The 21,310-nt window shown below is 54.6% G+C and overlaps 2 protein-coding genes across 13 annotated transcripts in view; one reads left to right on the forward strand and one right to left on the reverse strand.

Annotated features, from left to right (window-relative positions):
• Positions 1-7,772, forward strand: part of ARHGEF11 (Rho guanine nucleotide exchange factor 11) — a 122,104-nt gene extending 114,332 nt beyond the window's left edge. For 11 of the 12 annotated variants that reach the window (XM_053604210.1, XM_053604202.1, XM_053604206.1 and 8 more), the window contains 9 exons: positions 292-382; positions 1,033-1,158; positions 1,571-1,632; positions 2,674-2,889; positions 3,156-3,515; positions 4,550-4,645; positions 5,454-5,701; positions 5,928-6,114; positions 6,666-7,772. In XM_053604210.1, the coding sequence (XP_053460185.1) occupies positions 292-382; positions 1,033-1,158; positions 1,571-1,632; positions 2,674-2,889; positions 3,156-3,515; positions 4,550-4,645; positions 5,454-5,701; positions 5,928-6,114; positions 6,666-6,724 (1,445 nt within the window). In that variant the 3' untranslated portion in view covers positions 6,725-7,772. The remainder of the gene's footprint in view (positions 1-291; positions 383-1,032; positions 1,159-1,570; positions 1,633-2,673; positions 2,890-3,155; positions 3,516-4,549; positions 4,646-5,453; positions 5,702-5,927; positions 6,115-6,665) is intronic. The other variant, XM_053604209.1, reaches the window with a different exon arrangement.
• Positions 7,773-8,696: 924 nt separating this feature from the next.
• On the reverse strand, positions 8,697-20,958 carry LRRC71 (leucine rich repeat containing 71). The gene is made up of 15 exons (XM_053606571.1): positions 20,682-20,958; positions 16,608-16,757; positions 16,252-16,380; positions 16,103-16,178; positions 15,829-15,906; positions 13,621-13,689; positions 13,272-13,431; positions 13,108-13,191; positions 12,942-13,031; positions 12,209-12,355; positions 11,985-12,078; positions 11,530-11,618; positions 10,082-10,193; positions 9,604-9,725; positions 8,697-9,380 (listed from the first exon to the last, which is right to left on the reverse strand). The coding sequence occupies exons 1-15, from the start codon at positions 20,839-20,841 to the stop codon at positions 9,264-9,266; spliced, it is 1,677 nt and encodes a 558-aa protein (XP_053462546.1). The 5' UTR covers positions 20,842-20,958; the 3' UTR covers positions 8,697-9,263.
• Positions 20,959-21,310: the final 352 nt, after the last annotated feature.

Consider the following 21,310-nt stretch of genomic DNA (forward strand, 5'->3'; position numbering starts at 1 on the left):
AACACCTGTCCTACCTCTTGGTGTCATCAAAAGGGATGATGGGTATAAGAAAGTTTTACAAACCTAAAGCACCATACATGTGTCAGCCACCACTGTGACTAGAGTGGGAGGGGCCATGAAAGATGATGGTCTGGCATCCTGGAATTGCCTTTGTCCCCTTTACAGGACGGTCCAAGTGGTTTTGATGATCCAGATCTGTTTGCGTTCTTTGTCTGGGTAGAGGGTCAGGGCTTCGAGACTGCAGTCACACCTGCCACCCCAGTAGACACCTTCTGCTTCCTTCCCACACAGACAAACGGGCCTTCTTCATCATATGCACCTCCAAGTTGGGCCCACCTCAGATCTATGAGCTGGTCGCATTGACATCATCAGACAAGAACACGTGAGGATTGAGGGATCACCCATAATGCTGTCCGTGGGATCTGGGTGGTGTGTATGAGGACAGTGGCCAGTGAGGCCAGGGCTAGACCCCAGAATAGTCCCTGGACAGGAAGGTGGGAAGGGGCGTGGGAGGTAGGGCAGGCATAAAGAAGCTGTGGGGGTCCCGCTGCAGGGAGAATGTGCTCTCAGCAGCCTCCAGCCACTTCTCTCTGCCTTCCTGGACTCCCTTTCCCATCAGACCCAAATACCTTCTCGGGTATTTGCCTCACAGCCCTCTACCGTGGTGTTCCCTGACCAGGGCCACCAAAAGTGGCATGGCACTGTGGAAGGAGACAGAATGAGTCTGTTTCTCAACATTGGGGATAATGTGGATAACGCTACCTCTTAGAGAGTTATTCTGAGAGAGAAAATAGAGAATGCTTAGCACTGAGTATAACAGCTTGGTGTCCAGTATATGGAAGCTGCAAGTGATAAATCCCCAAGGGAGCAGCCAGTGGGAACTGTGAGGGGAGCTGGGACCTGCCAGGTGGTCCCTGGGGGCAGGGCAGGAAGGAAGGCCTAGACACCCCAGAGCAGTGGGTTCAGTCGGGCGTGGTGTGTGCCGTGCTCTCATTCTCACCACCAGTCTCCTCTGTCCCTGCTGAGCAACAGATGGATGGAGCTGTTAGAGGAGGCTGTGCGAAATGCCACCAGGCACCCCGGAGCTGCCCTGACACCCGTCCATGCCCTGCCACCAGGCCGCCAGGAGCCAGCCCACCAGGGGCCCACAGCCAACAGGTACAGTGCTTGGCCCTCCAGGCCCTCATGCCATCTCCACTCCAAGCCACCTGTTCACTGCTGCATCTAACCTCCCTGCCCCCATGGGCAGATAGCCTCTGCAGAGGGAGGAGCAGGCCCCTGTCTCAGCCTGTCTGCTCTCCTCCCTCAGCTGTCATGGAGACCGTGGCTGCCTTGGGGTAGGGGTGTGGTCTAGGGGCCCATGGAGGCTTGGCCAGCACCTACCCTCGTTTCCAGGTTGCCAGCAGACCAGACAGGGGATGAGGCCAAACCCTTCCTTTTTTGACTGCTCATTTCTGGCTCACTCTAAGCTGGGAGTCCAGGCTGAAATTTCATGGCCCTCAGCCTCCTGCCTGGCAGGGAACGGACTGCCTGCCAGGTGACCTCCCCTTTGGTTGGTTTCTTCCCTCAGGGCAGGACTGGATGACTCAGAAGTGTTCCACAATGAGCCAGAAGCTAAAGAGATGCCCATAGGTGAGTACTCTGCCCTGTCCTGTCTGTGGAGTCAGCCAAGGCACCAGGCCAAGTGTGGGAGGGATAGAATGGTCCATCAGGGCCAGGGGTCCGAGGTTTTGATGGAAAGAGCAGAAAGGAACGGTGTGGTACAAAGAGTTTGGAAGGGGGAGGAAACAGACTGCACAGACAGAAGGTAACCTTGCACATTGAACAGGAGATTCTGTTCTGCCTCTCCAGGTGACAGGGCCAGCAGTGGGGGAGAGAGGAGTAGTCCACTGGGAGGGGAGAGGAGGGCTGTGCTCCAGCAAAGCTTGCTTTTGAGTGTGAGATGCACTCAAAAGGGATGAATAGCATAGGGGATGTGGGGGCTTGAAAGGCTTAAGATGCAGGTTCTGGAATGGGGTTGGGAGTTCTTGTGTGAAATAACTTAGGGTCTTGGGTTTTGAGAGGAGGATTCGATGGCTGGTCCTGTTCAGTTCTCTGCTGTTTCGGATGTTATTCCTCCTGACGCCCAGCCCTCCCTAAAGTCTGTCCCAGTCCCTGTTGCAGCCATACCTTCTTTGCCTGCTCTGGTTTGTTTGTTTTTTAAGAGACAAAGTCTCACTCTGTCACCCAGGGTGCAATACAGTGGCACCATCACAGGTCACTGCCGCCTTGAACTCTTAGCCTCCAGCAATCCTCCTGCCTCAGCCTCACAGGCAGCTGGCTCCACTAGCACCTGGCCCCACCCTGTTTGATTCTGTCCCCAGCAATCCAGTCCTGCTTTTTTCTCTACTGTAGGACTTAACCACCTACTATCAAACTACATGATTGACTGACTGCTGTTATTTCTCTTTGTCTCTCTGCTAGAATTAAAGCGCCATGCAGGCAGTGACATTCTTCTTGTTTACAGGTGTACACCGAGAGCCAGGGACAGGGCCTGGCCTTAGGAAGTGCTGAGTACAGTGGCATAAGAGTCCACCACTGTTCCCAGGCCCTCATGTCCAGCACTAGTCGTGAGATTCCTGCATACATACTCTCCCCTTTCCCTGCCTGACAGTGTCCCCTCATCTAAAATAGGCCCCGGTCCCCAGCAGAGGCTGCCAGGGAAGCACCCGGCACTGCTAGAGGATCCTGAGCAGGAAGGCAGTGAGGAAGAGGAGCTGGGTGACCTGCCTCACCCTTCCACATCCCTGGATGAAAAGAACAGGGGTGCCCTGACAAGAGCCCCCACCCACCTAGCTCTACCAGGCCCTCCTTCCATGGAAGGCCTGGCTGATTCTGCCCTGGAAGATGGTGAGTGCCTCAACGCCCTGCCATCAGCCCCTGGTCCCAAGCTGCATGACTGGTGTGCTTTGTCAATGCCAGGTCCACTCCCTGCTCACAGGCTCTCCCTGCTTGAGGACACATATTCAGAAAACATAGTCCTCCTGCCACTAGTTGGGCAGAGCCCCCAAAATCCACCCCATGCCTGAGGCAGGTTCACAACCTGGGGTGTGGGAACTTCCCTCCACTGGTCATGCACACTCCTGAGTCGTTCCCGTCATCCTGTTTCCCTCCAGTGGAGAACCTGCGGCACCTGGTCCTGTGGAGCCTGCTGCCAGGTCACACCATGGACACAGAGGTTGCTGGGGAGCCAGAGGATGACCTGACACCTACACCTTCCATCATGAGCGCTACCTCTCACCCCTGGGACCCAGGCTCCCCAGGACAAGCTACCACTGAGGGGGAACAGGACACCACTCAGCTCCCAGGGCCAGTGAGGGGAGCAGAGCAGGAGGACATGGCTCTTAGTTCTCTGGGAAACCTACCCCCAAGGACCAGAAATTCTGGGATCTGGGAGTCTCCAGAGCTGGACAGGAATCCAACCGAAGAGGCTTCAAGCACAGAGGCAGCTGGAAGTTACAAAGTTGTGAGAAAAGGTAAAGTAAGTTGGGGTGTCCACTGGGGGATCAGCACCCCACTTTGCTCAGGTAGGGGCAAGTCTTTGAGCCACCATGTCCTTCCATGTCTCTCTCCTGGGCATGACCTGAGCAGAGACTTCGGGTGGGTCCTGGAGAAAAGGAGGTGTGGAGATCACGCAGAGGCTTTGGGGTTGGACAACCAAAGTTCAAAGCCCTGTCTCTGCCACTTAATATCTTCGTACCTTAAACAAAATTCTGAATCATCTCTGAACTTCATTCTGTAATATTGTATAAGGACATTCTCTGTCACCTGGCACAAATCAACCAACAATATGAGTTTCTCTTAGTTTTTTTCAGTGATCTCCCAGACTTATGAATAAGAGGGTCTCTTCTCAGGGGCTCAGACCCAGAAAGACTAGGACAAATGCTTCCAGCCCATCACTCCAAACAGCATGGAGGGGAAGGTGGCAGCCAGGACTGGAGAGGCTGGGAAGATAACTTGGAGATTGAAGGGGGGTTGGCAGGGAGGGCACCCCACATTAGGGAATGCCATTGATGGCTTGGAGACAAGGAAAACCTAGGATGGTGAGCCTGAGGGAGAGCCCTGCACCAGAGACATAAGAGAGGGGGAGAGAAGGCCAGTCCGACGGGCAAGAAAGGTGCTCAGGGTGGGTTGGGGGGCACAGGAATATTGTCCTGAATATTATCTCCTGTCCTTCCCTGCTGCTCCACTCTGCCCAAAGTCTGCCCTCTCCTGGGTTTCTGGGAACTGACCTTCCTCTCCCCATCTGTCTCTCTGTCTCTCTCCCCCTCTCTCTCTCTTTCTCTCTCCCACTTTCTCTGAATTGGTGGAAAGTTCTCCGCAGCTCCCTGGGGTGTAATCATGTTTGATCTTGTGTTCATTTTGTTCTTCCCTTTTTCTTTTTCTCCTTCCCCACACTCCTTTCTCTTTTTCTTTCTTCTTCTCATCCCATCCCCTCCCCTCCCCTCCCTTCCCCTCTCATCTCCTGGTCTTTCTGTCTCTCTGCCTGGTGGTGGTGGTGTCGGTGCAGCTGAGGTGGCAGGCAGCAAGGTTGTCCCTGCACTACCAGAGAGTGGCCAGTCAGAGCCTGAGCCACCTGAAGTGGAAATTGGAGCAAAGGCTACGGGTAATGACCTTCTCCTTGGAGCCAGAGACAGGCCAGGACTGGAGTGGGACCTGTGGGACATAGAGGGACCTCAGAAGATAGATCCCACCTGCAAACCCTTCAGCCGTCTTATCTGCAGGGGGTGAGGAGCAGGATGTGGCCTAGAGATGGGGCAGGCCCACCTGTGTAGCCTGACCTCCAGCTTAAAGAAGCCACCTGTTTGGAGCTATGTAGCTCTTACCCAGGCAGCGGGGTCAGGTAGTCTGTGTTCAGCTGTGAGGTAGGACTGGGAAGCCTGGTGCCCAGGGCCTAGTGTCTTCAACCCCCGAGCAGCCTATTCCCCACCCCAACTGCCTACCAGTGTCACTGTAGAAGGAGGTGTGAGTGGCACCCAGGTTCCTCCTCCAGCTGTGTCCAACTCCCTTCATGGATCATAGTGTAGATAGCAGTGGGGGTGGGGTGGTGCCCAAATTCATCACCAGAGTGTGACTTGAGGCAGAGAGAAAGGGCTGCTGCCTGCTTTTCTTCAAAAGGGCCTAAAACCAGTCCAACATCTAACCTTCCTCCTGAGGGGTGGGAGCCACTCCATGCGTCCCTGGGTGAGACCTGCAGCCTTGTACCTCCCCTTCACTTCCCTCCCTCATCTTATCCTTACAATGGGACCAGACTGAGCACAAAGTCATCTAGACGCACTCCCCGGAGAAGGGCTTTAGAGGCCAGCATGCCCTGAATTTGCCTGTGGAGGGCTGCCATAGCTGGGAATTCCAGGGAAGGGAAGATAACCCTGACCTCTCTATGTTGCCTCCTGATTTCTCTGCCATGGGGACAGGGAACTGCTTCTATGTCAGCATGCCAGTAGGACCCCTGGACTCAAGCACTGACCCTTCTGGGGCACCCATGAGCCCCTCCCAGCCCGACAGTCTCCCTGCCTGGCAGACAGAGCCTCGGCCTCAGCTATCAGGAGCCAGTGGAGGTCAAAGACACCCCAGCTGTTCTGCCCACAGCCTGGCCCTCAGGGACGTGGGCATGATCTTTCGGACCATTGAGAAGCTCACCCTCAAGCTCAACAGGCTCAAGGTGAGAGAAAACAGGGTTTGGGTCCCTGGAGACCTCAGTCTGTCCCGATAAGACCATTCCCTGTGAATGAGCTGTGTGTCTTCACAGGGCCCTAGTTCCTGTCCTGGCCAGGGGTTCCTCCCTCAGCCTACCCAGCCCCAGGGCCCAGCACGGATCAGAGTGTAACCCTTTTCCCCAGGCTTAGGAATCACAAGGTTTGAGCAGACCTTCCCTGCAACTCTTGCAGGACATGGAACTGGCCCACAAGGAGCTGCTCAAGACCCTTGGGGGAGAGTCATCAGGTGGTACCACGCCTGTAGGCAGTGTCTACACGGAGGTGACCAGATGGACAGATAGCTCCCTCTCCCCTCCTAAGGAGCCCCTGGCCTCTGACTCCAGGAATAGCCACGAACTGGGGGCCTACCCTGACGATGGTGAGTGGAGTTGGTTCCTACTTTGTACATGCCATAGGGGAGGAGATCATAAGCTTGTGAGGAAATGTCACCAGACACTTTGAGAGGTAGTGGTTCTCAGGGTCTAGTTTCCCTGAGTGTAACTAATTCATTCCCTTGGCTTCAGTAAGGGATCTTTTTAGGAAAACCTTACAAAAGCTGCCCTAAAAATGGGACACTTAGAACTGAACCCTCTTTTCCTTGTGCTGTGTAGGTAAGGAACCAGATGGTCTCACATCATAGACCTGCTCTTATGGAGCAATTCAGAACCATATTGGGGGGGTCCAGGGACACGCCTGTGCTCTAACTCAGAAAGATGCAGCACATTCCTACTTGATACCCAGGTTTGGGGTACTGACAGAACAAAAGTTTGGTCCGGTAGACATCCTTATTTAGGACCCCCAAGAAACTAGAATATCTGGAAGGAGGGGTGGGAGTTGCTGCTCCAATGAGCTTGAGGACTATCTGGACAAAGCATGAAGAAGTGGGTCATCTCAAGCCTGGCCAATCTTACTGTCACCATCCTCCCACAGGCTCTGACACACCCCTGGAAGACAGAACAGCAGATACAGCCACATTGCCAGGACCATGACCGTCCGAACCACATCTGCACCCCATTCCTCCTCTGAGCACTGGCCTTAGACTGGGGTGCAGAATGGGTAGGCTCGAAACTTCTTTTCTGTGGGAGCCACATTGGGGAAACCAGGATCCGACTGAGGCCTCCGGGGGACCCGCATGTTTCTTGGTCTGCTCAGACTGGAGTCAGGTGTCAATGTTTTTCCCTCCCTCATCTACCCTCCAAGGCCTGTGTCCCCTTGAGCATGCTGACTGCATCTGAAAGGCCCTGCTTCCCACGGGCCGCCCTGCCCACACGCATGTCAGCACGTGTGCGTGTGCACGTGCACCTGGATGTGCAAGTGAAAGATGGAGGCTTCTGTGTAGACGCACTTTCTCCCTCCCCCTTTCTCTGCAGGGCTCCAGGTGGAGGCAGGTGCCTCTCCTTCTCTAGGTCACTTTGGTTTCCTATAAATATGTATGTATTGTATGTGCATCTCTGCTCTATACATAACTTAGACCATTTTGTTTCTGTTCCTGGAGTGCTGGAATCTCCTGTTAACAGCTGGGCTCCAGGATCAGGGAGCCAGACCTGGGTGTCCCTGTCCCCTATGGCAGGGAGGTCTTCCAGCCTCTAGTCCCACCTGGCTCTAAAGCCACCCCACCCCATGCAGCTGGATGCCCAGCTACTCCCTCCCTCCCAGGACTTCTCATTTCACAAGGTGGGGACTCTCTCCTATGTTCACCCTTCCCCACCCTCTCCCTGTAGAGAAGTAGCATAGCAGGTATGGAGGTGGACTTAGGGATCTGAATGCTGGAGTCCCTGAACTGCCCCAGAACCATCCCAGGGCCATTGCAGCACTGGCCCCATCGCCACTATGTTCTCAGCCCTCTCCCCAGTGAACAGAATATACACACTGTGCTAGGTGTATATATACATATATATATATATATAAATATATATAATATATAAAATGCAGATATGGAAATGACGGTTTTGCTGTTAAGATAATGTATACTCTTTTATTTTCTTCCTTTCATGGTAAGTTTTTTGTTTTTTTTTAAGAAAAGTTAAATATTCTTCAGTTGTATGTGTGTGATTCTTGGGACCACTGTGATAGAGAAGCTGTGGTTGTCCCTGTGAGACTGGCTAGAGTACTCTCATGGCTTCACTGAGCTGGCTGGCGGGCAGACTCTGTTGTGCAGCCCCCACGCACACGTGTATGCAGAAGAGCAGTGGACACAGGATGACCAGGCTTCATGAGCCGCCCTCAGTGACCTTCAGGACTGTATAGGCAAAACCTAAAGAGGATCATCTTGGACCTGGCCAAGTTCTCATTGTCATCATCCCCCTCCTGCAGGCATGGCCCACCCCCAGGACTGTAACTACCCATGTTGCCTCTGTCCCTCCGCCTTCATTGTGGGATTAAGCTACAAATTCTCAAGTCCCACATTTCTGACAGCAGTCTCACCCCAACTCTCATGACACAAGGCTCTGCCATGGGGCGCCAGGATTGACACAGGCATCATGCACAGTGGAGTATAGGGTACATGTTTGCTATCACCAAAGCTTTAGGATGGGGCACAGGGGACACTGCAGAAGCTGGAGTGATAGTCATCACCAAGCACCTTCATGTGCTGTGTTTGCCCTGGAGAAGCAGCAGCTGAGGCAGCCAGACCACGAGGAGGCAGAAGAGGCCCACAGAGCAGCTGAGCCACACACAGGGACAGGTGGGATGGGGCAGTGCTGGGTGCACCTGAATGAGGGAAGTGGGGGCCAGGGTGTGTGGGACATGTTAGCTCTGCTTAAGGTGAGGACTGATCCCTAGTCCCCTTGTCCTAAAGTGCCCTGTGAGTTGGGAGTTCCCCTGGAGCCAGTCCTGTGCATTCTGGGCACCATGAGGTCACCTCAGTGGTGACCTGAGGCAGCACTATCACACTGTCTCATTTCAAACTGCCAGCCTCAGCACGCAGTGTCATTAGGGTTCATGTTTAATGCTTGGTCTTTTCTATGTGGATGTTGAGAGGCTTAGCACACTCTCCAAAGTGGCCTGCCAAGCCTTTGTGCTTTTTCTTAAGTTGGGGCCTCACCTCTCTACACCAGACACCTGGAGCAGCCAGATAGGGAGAAGCAGAATCTGAGGGCAGGTGTGCTGAGTCCTCTGCCCCATCCTCCCTAGTCCTCCCACCTCCTCTCCATAGTCTATGTGTATCACTCACAATCCCACTTCCAAGTCCTGAATGCAAACCTTGGCATGGCACATGTTCCCAAAGGAGCTCAGACTCCTGCCTGAGCAAAAGCTACCCCTCAGGAAGCAAAGGAGCAACACCCCGGCTAGCTGATGGCACAGGGCTGAGATCATCCCCAGCAGGACCGAAAGATTCAGACCATCACTTCTCTGCCGTTTCTGGCCAAACTACATGAAAAGACTCAGAATCCTAATATTCCAAGTAGTTCCAAAGAGTTTTCAGACAATCTCAAGGAAGAGTATACCAATACACTACTGGGCTGACCTCCCACAGGGACAGGAGGTTCTTCCATGGCCCAAAGTCTCAGGGAAGTAGGTGGGAGGGGTCTATGTGGGGAAAGGTATGGCCTCTTCCTCCCTCAGCTTGGCCTTGATGGGGTCCCTTGGCAGCATCAGCTCCTGGATGGTGGCGTACATGGGACATTGTGGGGAGAAGCAGTTTTTCTGAAAGAGGAAAACGGAGGCTGACAGCTGACTAGGAAACATTACTCCCCTAGGAATAAAAAAACATCCTGGAGCAGAGTGGGTTAAGTGCTAGGGACACTGAAAAGGCTGATCTCGAGGAATGGAGGTTATGTTACAGAATCAGGGAAAGTACAGGCCTTCTTTGGGAATGGGAGGAAGAAGTTGCCTGCAGCGGAAGCAGCAAAGAGTGACAGGGACTCACCGCCAGAGACAGCCACAACAGCCCCACAGGGCCCTTGGACACGCTCTTGGCCTTGGAGAACTGCACCTGATACTGTACTGCGGCCAGGAAGCCCTCCAGCCCCACCTCGGTGATGCGGTTCCCTAGGGGAGGTACAGAAGGGTGGCCACCTGCCGCCAGCCGCCTCATGCCTGGCACCCTCAGCAGCCTGGCTTCTCCAGTCCCCCAAGCTCACAGGCCCTCTGTCCTGCTCTCCTTTACTCCCCTGATTCCTGGCTTCCCCTTACCTTTTACATTCTCTGCCCAGTGTCTTTCTAAGTCCCCTCAGACCCTAATTACCTTCCTCAGCACTTCCCTCACCCAACTTCATGCTAGAGGGCCTCTGACAGCGTGATGCCTAATGACAGGACCACATCATAGAGTTGGGGTGGGCACCCTCATGGCAGGATGGGGCCCAAGTGGCCCCATGGGAGGAGGGCAGGGTGGCTGGCAGACATACTGATGAGGTTGAGGTGCAAAAGGACCTTGTTTCCTGGCATGAAAACCTTCCCATCTCGGTGCTCCACAGGCTCCAGGAGAGGGTTGACCACCTCGGTGGCCTCAGCAACCAGCTGTTAAAACAGAGCACTGACTGCCACAGGAGAGGGGCAGCTGGTCAATGCTTCACTCAGTAGACCTGCCCTGCCTGCCAGCTGCAGCCCAGGCTTTGCCCTGGGTGCTGGGCACACAAAGATAAGCCCATACCCTCAAGAAGCGCCTTCCTGTGCGAGAGCCAGAAAGTAATGAGTACAGTGTAACACCTGAGAGGAGGAGGCCCAGAGCACTGTGAGCGCACAGAGCGGACATCAAGCCCAGGCTGGGGATCCAGGAACAGTCTCCCAGAAGAGGTGGCCTGTGAGCTGAAATTGAGTATTAGCAGACATTAGCAGATGAAAATGAGGAGAAAGGTGTCTGGGCAAAGAAAAAAGAAATGGTGAGGACAAAGGGTCTGGAGGCATGCGAGAACATGTGACATTCACGTCTAGGTATTTCCTAAAACCTAGGGCAGTGAGGATGGGTTAGAGGGAGGTGACATTGAAGACAGGTTGAAAAGAAACTGACATCGGGCAGCACCTGTGGCTCAAAGGACTAGGGCGCCGGCCCCATATACTGGAGGTGGCGGGTTCAAACCCAGCCCTGGTCAAAAACTGAAAAAAAAAAAAAAAAGAAAAGAAACTGACATGGTTCTGGTGAGAAATACCCTGATCCAGATGGGCAGAAACAAAGTGAAAGATGAAAGGCAAATCTCATCATCTTCCATGTTAACCTTCTCTTCTGTGAGAGCTTGTCTGGAGTGCCAGAGAGATTCCTGAAAGGGGAGGGGGCCCTTCCATGCCTAGAATGTTGGGGGCAGAGGTTCCATCTGATACAGGAGGGGAAATGAACAGAGAAAGGTCCTTAGGCAGCTGACACTGGAGGGGGTGCAACGGAGGTGACCCAGGAAGATTTCGAAAGTGAGGAGCTAGTTGGTCCAAGTTGGAAGGAGAAAGGAGAGACGGACCCAGGGACAAAGGAGAAAGGTCTCAACTATAGAGATGCTCTGGCTTTCTCAGGGAGCAGATGATGGGCAAAGGAGAACACACTTTCCTCCTGCCCAGCAGTGGTAGGGGTGGTAATGATAAGCTGATAGCCTCTGGGGAGGTAGCCTGAATTGAGACAGAGAATCCAAGTGTGGGCTGCTAATAAACAAGGAGAAGCAGAGAGTCTACCCAAATCAGAAGGGGAGAGGAGGCACTGGGCCCCATTACTTGTACCACAGTCTCCAGTTGGGGGGTTCAAGTGTGGCTGGGGCAGGAACAGAGGACAGAATTTGAAGGTAAGTAGCTGCTGACACAGTACAGGGCTGGAGACCTCACTCCAGGAGGGGGTGGAGTGGGAGCAAGGTGGAACCCCAGGGAGGTGACTCACCTCAGACTCCAGGAGAATGCTGCGCTTCTCTTTGCTCCCGCTTTTGGTCCCTTTTCCCTTGGTTGGCTTCTGCTCAGTGATGGTCACCTCTAGGGCCAGAAGAGGAGCCAGGATATGCAGTGCACACTTCTAATATTGCCCCACTCCCAGAGAGAATGGGCTGGATGAGGCAGAGACTCCTGGAACCCTGAACAGCAAGAGCTTTGAGTTTGGGTGCAATGGAAACACCTGGGGGAGGGGCTGCCAAGAAGGGGGTTCCTTGTCTGAGGACAGGGCCATAGGAGTCCAGCCCCAAGAACAGGGATGTGGAGAGTGATGGGTCAGGATGTCTGGGCTGGTTGGGCTTTGCACATCATCTCGCTGTGAGGAGAAAGTAAGACCCAGAGGGACACAGCCAAAACAACCCCCCACATCCATCACTCGGAAAGGTGGTGGCAGAGGCGGCTGACACTTACTCCCTTTGCTTGCCTTTGCGGCATCTTCTTTCTTAGGGGTTGCCTGTGTGGGAGACTGCCCAGACCCTGACTTCTCCTCTTTCTTGACCACTTCCTGTGGGGAAGGTGAGCAGAGAGAAGAAGGAGCTGGGGTCAGGACCCTGGGCTACGGGACCCTTCAGTGTGGACTCCCTTCTGTCCCTCCCTCACCCATCAGTGCAGGCTCTCTCTCACAACACACCTACCCCTGGTTTGTCCTTTTTCTTGGCCAGGCCCTTAGGAGCTTTCATTGCCTGCAACTTGTCCACCTTGTCAAGTGTGATACTGCTGAACCCCATCATCTGGCTCCTTTCACGGTCAATTTTCGAGTCCCCATGCCGAGAGGTGGATGGCTGTGCTCATGGGGAGGGCATGGAGGAGGAAGCCAGAGCCCCTTCCTCAGTGGAGGCAGGGGGTGGCAGCACCAAGCCCAGGTAGCAGTCAGGTTGACAGCCTGTCCCTTCCCCCACCCCACTTCCCTACATGCTAAAATAATGTGTGGCTCCTCACACAGTAATGAGGGACACTGTTGGGAGGAAACAACAGAGAAATTGGGTGAGCACAAAGTGGGGAGCTCAGTTTGCTGAGCTCGTTGCAGGAAAACTGCAGCTAAGTGCCAGGCACTACTCTAACTGCATTGCATGAGCTAACTCAAAACCTCTCAATGATCTTTTGAGTAGGTAGAATTATCCCCACTGACAAGTGAGAAAACCAAGGCACAGCTAGAGTTAAAGCTGGTATGTGGTCGAGGCAGATCCTAAATCTGGTGTCTTTTCTCTTAACCAAACACTCTATCGCCCACAGGGGGGTTCTGCAATCAGAGTCCACCCAGTAGGGGCCTGGCAAACGCCCCTGAGACACAGATGAGGCAGAGAGGAAGATGGTGACCAGGAAGGAGGCCAGTTTGCTGCGAAGCAGCCTATCGAGGGATCTGCTCACCGACCGCAGTCGACCCTGTGTCCCCTTCTCCAGCAGGAGCCGCCGGCGCTCCACCACCTCAGTGTGTGTCAGCTCGAAGGGGCCCAGGACCTGGGAGAGGCCGGCAGCCGCCTCAGACGCCAGGGAGACCAATCTGCGCCGGGCCCTGCCCCTTTGGCATACTCACCTCGGCCAGCTTCAGGGCGCCCTTGTCCTGGATGCGGTTGTGGGCCAGGGACAGCCAGAGCAGGGAGCGGTTCAGCCGGAGGCCCTGCGGAGGCAGGGAGTGGGGTGCGTGGGCGCCGGGAGATTCCTCCCGGCTACCGGCGGCTCCCCCCGCAGCGCACGCACATCCGCGATGTAGCCCGCGCCCTGGTCCCCGATGTGGTTGAAGCCCAGATTGAGGGAGACGAGGGTCCGGTTGCAGCTGTGCAGTGTAGACAGCGCCTGGCCCAGGAGCTGTGCCCCGTAGTCGTCGATGTTGTTGTTCCGCAGAGACAAGTGCGCTATCCTGGGGCAGGCGGACGGAGGCCAGGGAAGCACCGGTATCCCCGGGGTGCGAGGGCCACCTGGCCTGAGGGTGTAGGGACCGCCATCCAGGGCCCCCCGCATAGATGCTAGCAGAGCAAGGAAGGGAGGGAACTAAAGAGGCGTGGGGTAGGGCAAGCCCAGGTAAGGAGGTGAGGGCAAGGAGTCTCACGTGCTGTCCAACGCCATGAGCTTGTGGTAGGATTGCTCAGTCAGTGGGTTCCCCTCCAGAGACACCTTCCTGAGGGTGGGGGAGATCTGAGAACCAGGAGGTATCGCTGAGGCCAGGTATTGGGAGAGAAGAAGTGTGGGTCTGTGGGGAGCAGCTAGAAAATCAAGTATACCCCAAAGTAGAAATGAGATGTGACAGCTCTCCAGAATGACTTGGGTGTGGCCGTGTGAAAGGGCCTGTGGTAAGGAGGTCTCTAAGATGGCCTTGGATTACTCCCACCTCCTGGTTCATGCCCTTATATAGCCCACTCCTGACTGTGGGCTGCACCTAGTGACTCATTTAGGGGGTGCAGGGTGGGGAGGAGAAGATAGGTTCCTGCTCTGTGCCCAGGCTAGAGTGCAGTGGCGTCGCCACAGACATAAGGGCTCAGCCTCCCCCAGTACTAGGCTTACAAGGGATAAACCACCATTTCTAATGAACAGACTATGTTAAAGTGAGGGGATGTCACTTTCGAGTTTAGGCTACAAAGACTGTGGGTTCCATCCTGGGTGTTCTGTGGCACTCTCTCAGATGGCTGGCTGCCATGCTGTAAGGACACTCAGACAGCCTGTGAAGAAGGCCAGGGCCAGCCATACAAGTGAGCTTTGAAGCAGAACAGAAGTCCCAGTTGACCCCTGAGATCAACTGCAATGCCCAAATCAAACTCAAGACAGACCCTGCACCAGAAGCACCTGGTTAACCTACACCCAGGCTGTCTCACAAAAATAATGAGATAATATATGCTTGTCTTGAGCCACTAAATCTTTTTTTTTTTTTTGAGACAGGGTCTCACTTTGTTGCCCTTGGTAGAGTGTTGTGGCATCACAGCTCACAGCAACCTCAAACTCTTGGGCTCAAGTGATTCTCTTGCCTCAGCCTCCTAAGTAGCTAGGATTACAGGCACCCACCACAATGCCCAGCTATTTTTTAGACATAGGGTGCTCAGGCTGGTCTTGAACCTGTGAGTTCAGGCAATCCACCTGCCTCAGCCTCCCAAGTTCTAGGAGTGAGCCACCACGCCCAGCCAAGCCACTAAATCAGTGGTTCTCAATCTGTGGGTTGCGACCCCTTTGGAGGTCCAACGACCCTTTCACAGGGGTCGCCTAAGACCATCGGAAAACCCATATTTCCAATGGTCTTAGGAACCGAGACATGGCTCCTGTATCTGTCTTCAGGTGGGTCCACCCACATGCAGATATGCCCACATACGAGTAGCCGGTGTGATGACATCATCATGCCAACCCCATCACATACACCCCGTACAAATACTGGAATGAAAATAATTTTATGGTTGGGGGTCACCACAAAATGAGGAACTGTATTAAAGGGTCATGGCATGAGGAAGGTTGAGAGCCACTGCACTAAATCTTGAAGTTAGCTCGTTACACAGTCTCTCCAAAAGGCAATGGCTTCTCTAACAGCACTATGATAATGGTCTTGAACTCCCAGCCTCCTAGTGGGAGGCCAAGACCGGTCTGGGAAACACAGCAAGACTTCATCTTAACAAAAAATATTTTTAAATTAGCCAGGCATCGTGGCACATGTCTGGAGTCTCCACCATTCAGGAGGCTGAGGCAGGAGGATCACTTGACCCCAAGAGTTTGAGGCTATAGTGATCTGTGATCTAACCACTGCACTCCAGCCTGGGTAACAAAGCAAGGCTCTCTCTCAAAAAAAGAGCTTGATTACATTTACCTGAAATTAGTTTATGACTCATTTTATCACATTATTTATAAGATTAATTCATGAAGTTATTTTTCTGCTAGCTGAACTGTTTCTCATTGCTCTGATGGGATAAAATGTGTGTTTCTTGGTGTTTCCTACAGGGTGCTAGGCATTCCCAGCTGGAGGAGACACAGTCCCTGCCCTCAAGGAGTGTTTATCCCACCCACAGGAGCAAGGCAGCCTGCCAATGGAGAGACAGAACCTTCAGGGAGGGAACTATGGTAAGAGGACTGCTGCAGAGGACATGGGATGAACCCCGAAGGTTGAAGGTCCAGCTCTTTGAGGTCTGGAGTGGTATGAAAAAGGGGACCCAGCTTCTTGTGTAATGGGGGCTTCATGATCCAATAGACACTGTTTCCACAGGGATGCAGCCCAGGCCCACAGGAGCTGCCCTTTCCCTCCTTATACTGCTGCCCAGGCCCTGGGACCACCCACTTTGCTGACCTGAGTGTGGGTGAGCAGAGAGGCAGGAGGGCGATGAAGGTGGTCAGGGTGCTATCAGTCAGCCCCACTTTCCACAAGCTGGCATTGGGGGGAGTAGAGAAAAGTAGAGTTGGGACATCTCTCACTAGAAACGTCCCCTTCCCCCCCACACCCCAGGGCCACTCACCTCCCACAGTCCCAGGGGTCCTCAATTTCCCTTCTGTTCCCTCTGCCAAACCACCAGTAGCCCCATACCCCACGCTGGCCCACCCACCTGCCCCCGGGTACCCCTCACTTGATAGCCTGTAGCTGGCTAAGGGAGGGCAGACATTTAGAGAAGATGCCCAGGATCCGATCCTCGACCTTCCAACCTGCAGCCAAGGAGGAGGAAGGCCCTCAGGCCCGGGAGGGGCGGCCGGGGAGGGCGCTCAGAGCAGGGCTCACCACGGATGTAGATTTCTTTCACCGACTTGTTGTCCTCCGGCTCCAGCTCCACCTGGATGGTGGGCCGGAAGAACACGTATTTGCTCTCCAGGCTGTTGAGGCTGCAGGACCCCGACAGCCGCTGGTCGTCTGGAAGGCGGGGGTGAGAATGGAGGGGACAGGGTCGGGAGTTGAAGTACACCGCCTGCCCGCGGGCGACGCTTCCCCGGCTAGGCTCGTCTCCTCCGGGGTTGGACAGGTACACAGCACCACCACCCCCCACCTCCGCCCCTCGGAGCCTCCCCCGGCTCTCACACAGCATGACGACGCCCTACTTCCGAAGGGCGGCTGGGGACGGACGCCTCGCCATCACTCACCTATGGCGGGTTTTTCGGACATGGAGGCGGATGGTACGAAGGTCGGGTGGGGGCGGGGTCTGGTGACAACCTTGGGGAAGTCTGTGTAGCCCGAGCGCGTGCAGAGCTCGGCGAAGTCGGTCTCCAGGACCCCGACGCACTGGTACTCCTCTGCGGGGCAGGGCGGGGCGGGGCGGGGCGAGCGCTGTGAGCTGGGCGCTGCCGGGCCGCGGCCGCCAGGGGGCGCCCGAGTCTGCGTCCCGCGCAGACCAACTTCCCTGCCGCCACTTAACACGTGCGTTGCGCTGGACCGACCCCACCAGGAAGCAGTGGGGCTGCAAGAGCTGCGCCCGAGGCAGTAGCAGTGCCTCGTTTAGGTGCTGCCGACCCGCGCAAAAGCACAAACCCACCAGCCCCACTGTCCTTGCCGCTCTCCCCGCAAGTTGGGCCGCTGCCCCAAGGTGTCAGCCCAGCCCGTGGGGTCCCCTCTCTGCTGACGCTGCCCAGAGTCCCTCGGAGAAAGCAGCTCAGGCCAGCGTCGAGTTCCTCTAGCTCCCACGCTCACACACCGAGTGAGCCCGGCGCAGACTTTGATTTGAGAAGCGTGTACTCGGCCCTCCCTGAGCCGGCGCGTTTTCGGCTTCAGGAAGGTCAACTCCGTCCTAGCAACTCGGACATGCCGCCACGTCCCATCCCGAAGAAGCTGTGCAAACTTCAAGTTTCTGAATCTCTAAGAGAGCCCTGCTCTAGCCAGCTTCTCCCGTGGGCACCCCAGGAAGAAATGGTTCCTGGGGGCAACACCTGTGGCTCAAGGAGTAGGGCGCCGGTCCCATATGCCAGAGGTGGTGGGTTCAAACCTAGCCCCGGCCAAAAACCAAAAAAAAAAAAAAAAAGAAAGTCAAAATCATGTTCCAGGTTTTGGTAAATGTGGGCCTCGCCCTTCCAGTTTCTGGTTTGACAAGTATGGTTGGGATGCAACAAAACAAAACATAACCTCAACCAGGTTAATGTGGTGTCTGAAAAGACATCCAGAAAAAGTCACCTTAGAGGTTATTAAAGTTAACTCTTACTACAAACTCCTCACCGTGTACGAAATGCTTGGCTAAAGTAATAATAACTATAAAAAAGAAAAAGAAAAAAAGAAATGGTTCCTGGAAATGGGGCGGTGTCCCTGCCAAGTGCAGGACAGCCCAGAGCCTCGCAGCAATACCACGCAGGCCACAGGCAGCAGGTGGCAGTAGGGAACCGGCCCTGAGGGTGTGGAGGGACTAGCAGGACCTCAGCTTAGCAAGTGTTGGGGCAGAAAGCAGGGAGGTTTGAGGGTTCGTGGGAAAGGGGTGAGAGGAGCGCGTTTCTCTTGTGTGCAGTGGTCAGCGGGAACCCAGACGCACAGCTGGATACACCTAGCAGGTAAGGCATAGGGAGGCCCGGTGACCCTGGGCAGGGCTGGCCCTGCAGGCTTCCTGACCTTCCCAGACTGTTCCGCTGCTGGTTTCCAGCCTGTTAAACCAATGTCCTGGGCCTCATCCCCAGAAATTCTGATTCCATAGTCTAGGTGGGGCCCATGACCATGCATTTCTAACAAGCTAATAGATGATGCCAAAACCGCTGGTCCAAGCACAGCACCTTGAGAAGCGCTGCTCCTTGAGAAGCGCTGCTGTAGAAGAGCCTTGTCCTACAGACCTTTGTGCGACCGTGGGATGGGATGTTGTCTGCTTTTATGGGGTAGTTGCCTAAAGGACAGCACAACACCTGCTCTCTTCCCCGCCCACACTCCTCTCGGAGTTTCTTGAGAAATAGAAACCATCGGATGTGATTTCCTCTGAACACAGGTGCCTTCCTACATCATTCTCTACCTAACATCTGCTCCTGCCACAACAGTGACGATTGCTAAAGCCTCCATAACCTCCGTGGTGCCCTACCCAGGGTCCCCATGCAGTCATCACATTCTACCCCACCTCTCTGCAGAGGCTGCTCAGGTTTTCCTGCCAGCTCTTCCTCCTCTAACCCTCTCAGAGGCTGGTCCTGACCCCTCTCCTCTAATTTCACTCCCTCCCTGCTTGGGAATCCCTTTCATTCCCAGGGCTTAACTATGTCAGGACATCAGCAGCTCTCAAAATACTATCTCTTCACCACCCCTAACCTCTCTTCAGCATTCCAGACCCATATGTCCCACTGCCCAGCTGGCATCACCCCTTGGAGATCCTCACTTACACCCACCTCCTGCAGGCTGTCCCATTTCCATGAACAGCACCTCCACCCACCCCACGCCTATCCAGAAACCTGAGAAGCTTTCTTACTGTGTCCCTAACCCCCACCCTGTCCAGTCTTTCACTGACTCTTATTATTTCCGACTCTGAAATGTTTCTCCCAAGAACTTAACCCATCCACCCCTCTCTATCCCCACTGCCCTATCCTGGCTACCACTGTCTCTGGACTGAGCCGCTGACATCTCTCTGCCTCCATTCTCTGCCCTTTCCACTCCGTGTGTGTGTGTGTGTGTGTGTGTGTGTGTGTGTGTGTGTGTGTTTATCGCATAGCGGACTCTATATTGTCTTGTCCACCCTTCCAGAAGATGCTTATCCTCCCACTCTCATAATTCCTTCTTCCCAAGCACCAGCACTGACAAGGAGACGGCCAAGGTGGGACAATCAAATCCTTTTCCCAAGTTGTTTTACCTTGATTCCAGGGACAGCATGTCCCTCAAGGATGGCAAAGCTGGCAGATTTGTATCAAGAAGTCTTCCAATAAATTTCCCTTTGTGCTTAGAGTTGGGTGGGTTCTATCACTTGCAACAAAAAGAACCACACCCCTACTTATGCATTCTAATTGTTTTCTTTTCCCAGCGAATGTAATTCCATGAGGGCAGGCTTGCCCATGTTTTGTTATCCTCTGTATCATACCTGGCCCCAGAGTGGGCGTTGGAAAAGTAATTCTTGGAATGGAGAAGCATGAATCCTATGTATTCAATTTTGATATGAGGACAATTAATGACAATTAGTGACATGGTGGGGGTGGGGGTGGGGGAAGGGGAGAGCAGAGAGAGAAAGGAGGAGGGAGGGGTGGGGAAAGGAAGAGCAGAGAGAGGGGAGGACCAAGGGGGTGGGGTCTTGGTGTGTGCAAGACACAATTGTAAGAGGGTCTTTACCTAACAAATGCAATCAGTGTAACCTGGTTTCTTGTACCCTGAATGAATCCCCAACAATAAATTTTTTAAAAAGAAGAAAAGAAAAGTAATTTTTGAGCTGGGCTCAGAGGCTCTGGCCTGTAATCCTAGCACTCTAGGAGGCCAAGGCAGTTGGATTGTTTGAGTTCAGGAATTCCAGACCAGCCTGACCAAGAGTGAGACCCCATTTCTACTAACAATAGAAAAACTAGCTAGGCGTTGTGATGGGCACCTGTAGTCACTTGTAGTACCCCATACTTAGGAGGCTGAGGCAGGAGGATCACTTGCCCCCACAAATTTGAGGTTGCTGTGAGCTATGACGTCACAGCATTCTACCCAGGGCCAGAGGGTAAGACTCAGTCTCAAAAAAAAGGAAAAAAGGGCGGCGCCTGTGGCTCAGTGAGTAGGGCGCCAGCCCCATATGCCGAGGGTGGAGGGTTCAAACCCAGCCCCGGCCAAACTGCAACCAAAAAATAGCCGGGCGTTGTGGCGGGCGCCTGTAGTCCCAGCTGCTCGGGAGGCTGAGGCAAGAGAATCGCGTAAGCCCAAGAGTTAAGAGGTTGCTGTGAGCCGTGTGACGCCACGGCACTCTACCCGAGGGCGGTACAGTGAGACTCTGTCTCTACAAAAAAAAAAAAAAAGGAAAAAAGTAATTGTCGAGTAAATGAATGAACATCTATAAAAACTGCTCAAATACACCACCTAGCAGTCTCCCGTTGTCCTCTCGTCACCCCTGGGCCTTCCATACACATACCATATGTTGTATTTCTCAGCACCCCCAACCAGAGTGCGGGTTCTTTAAGATCAAATTCAATTCAAACATTTACCAAGCTGAGGTTCAGGAGCTCAGTCTGGCGGAGCCCAGCCTCAGCAGCGAGTCCCGGGGTGGGACGCAGCCTGGGGCCCATCTCCCCCCAGCGCCAGCGTACCGGGGTTTTTGGGCTCCTCCTCGCCTACAGGCGGCAGCGCAGACACCGGCTTCTCCTTGGCCGCGCGCTCTCCCTTTTTAGTCACCGAGCCGGACGACTTCTGCGTCCCTGGACGCGGGACCCTGGGCGAGGCTCCGGGCGCGCTGGGCTCGTTCGACATGCTGGTGCTGTCCGCAGCGCGCCGGGGCTCTCGTGGAAGCGGATCGTTAGGACAGGACTCTGTAGGGCTCACCAGGAGTGGTGGAATCAGGTATCTCTGTCCTGCGCCTACCGACTGGATGCCACCAACCCACGGCGGCGTCGCTTCTGTGTCCTTCTCCAAGACAACCGCGCGCGGCTGGCGGGTCCGCGGCGAGGTGGCAACCGCAGAGCGCACGCGCTACCAGCAGGGAGCGCTGCAAGGTCGGTGCAGGGCGTGGGGAGAAGCCAGTCAGGCCCTGGGGCGGAGCTAGAGCAAGGAGAAGGGCGGGGCCAGGGCGGCCAGAGGTCTGAGGGGCAGGTGAGCCCGGTGGGCCAGGCCTGGCCGATCCTGTGCTATCAGTTGGACTGGAGCAGCCAAAGACCTGAGCCGGGCCATGGCGGACAGCAATGAGTGAGTCCAAGACCGAACCAGAGGGGTAGGACCGGGA

Source organism: Nycticebus coucang, chromosome 10 (genome assembly GCF_027406575.1).
Source record: "Nycticebus coucang isolate mNycCou1 chromosome 10, mNycCou1.pri, whole genome shotgun sequence".
NCBI lineage: Eukaryota > Metazoa > Chordata > Mammalia > Primates > Lorisidae > Nycticebus > Nycticebus coucang.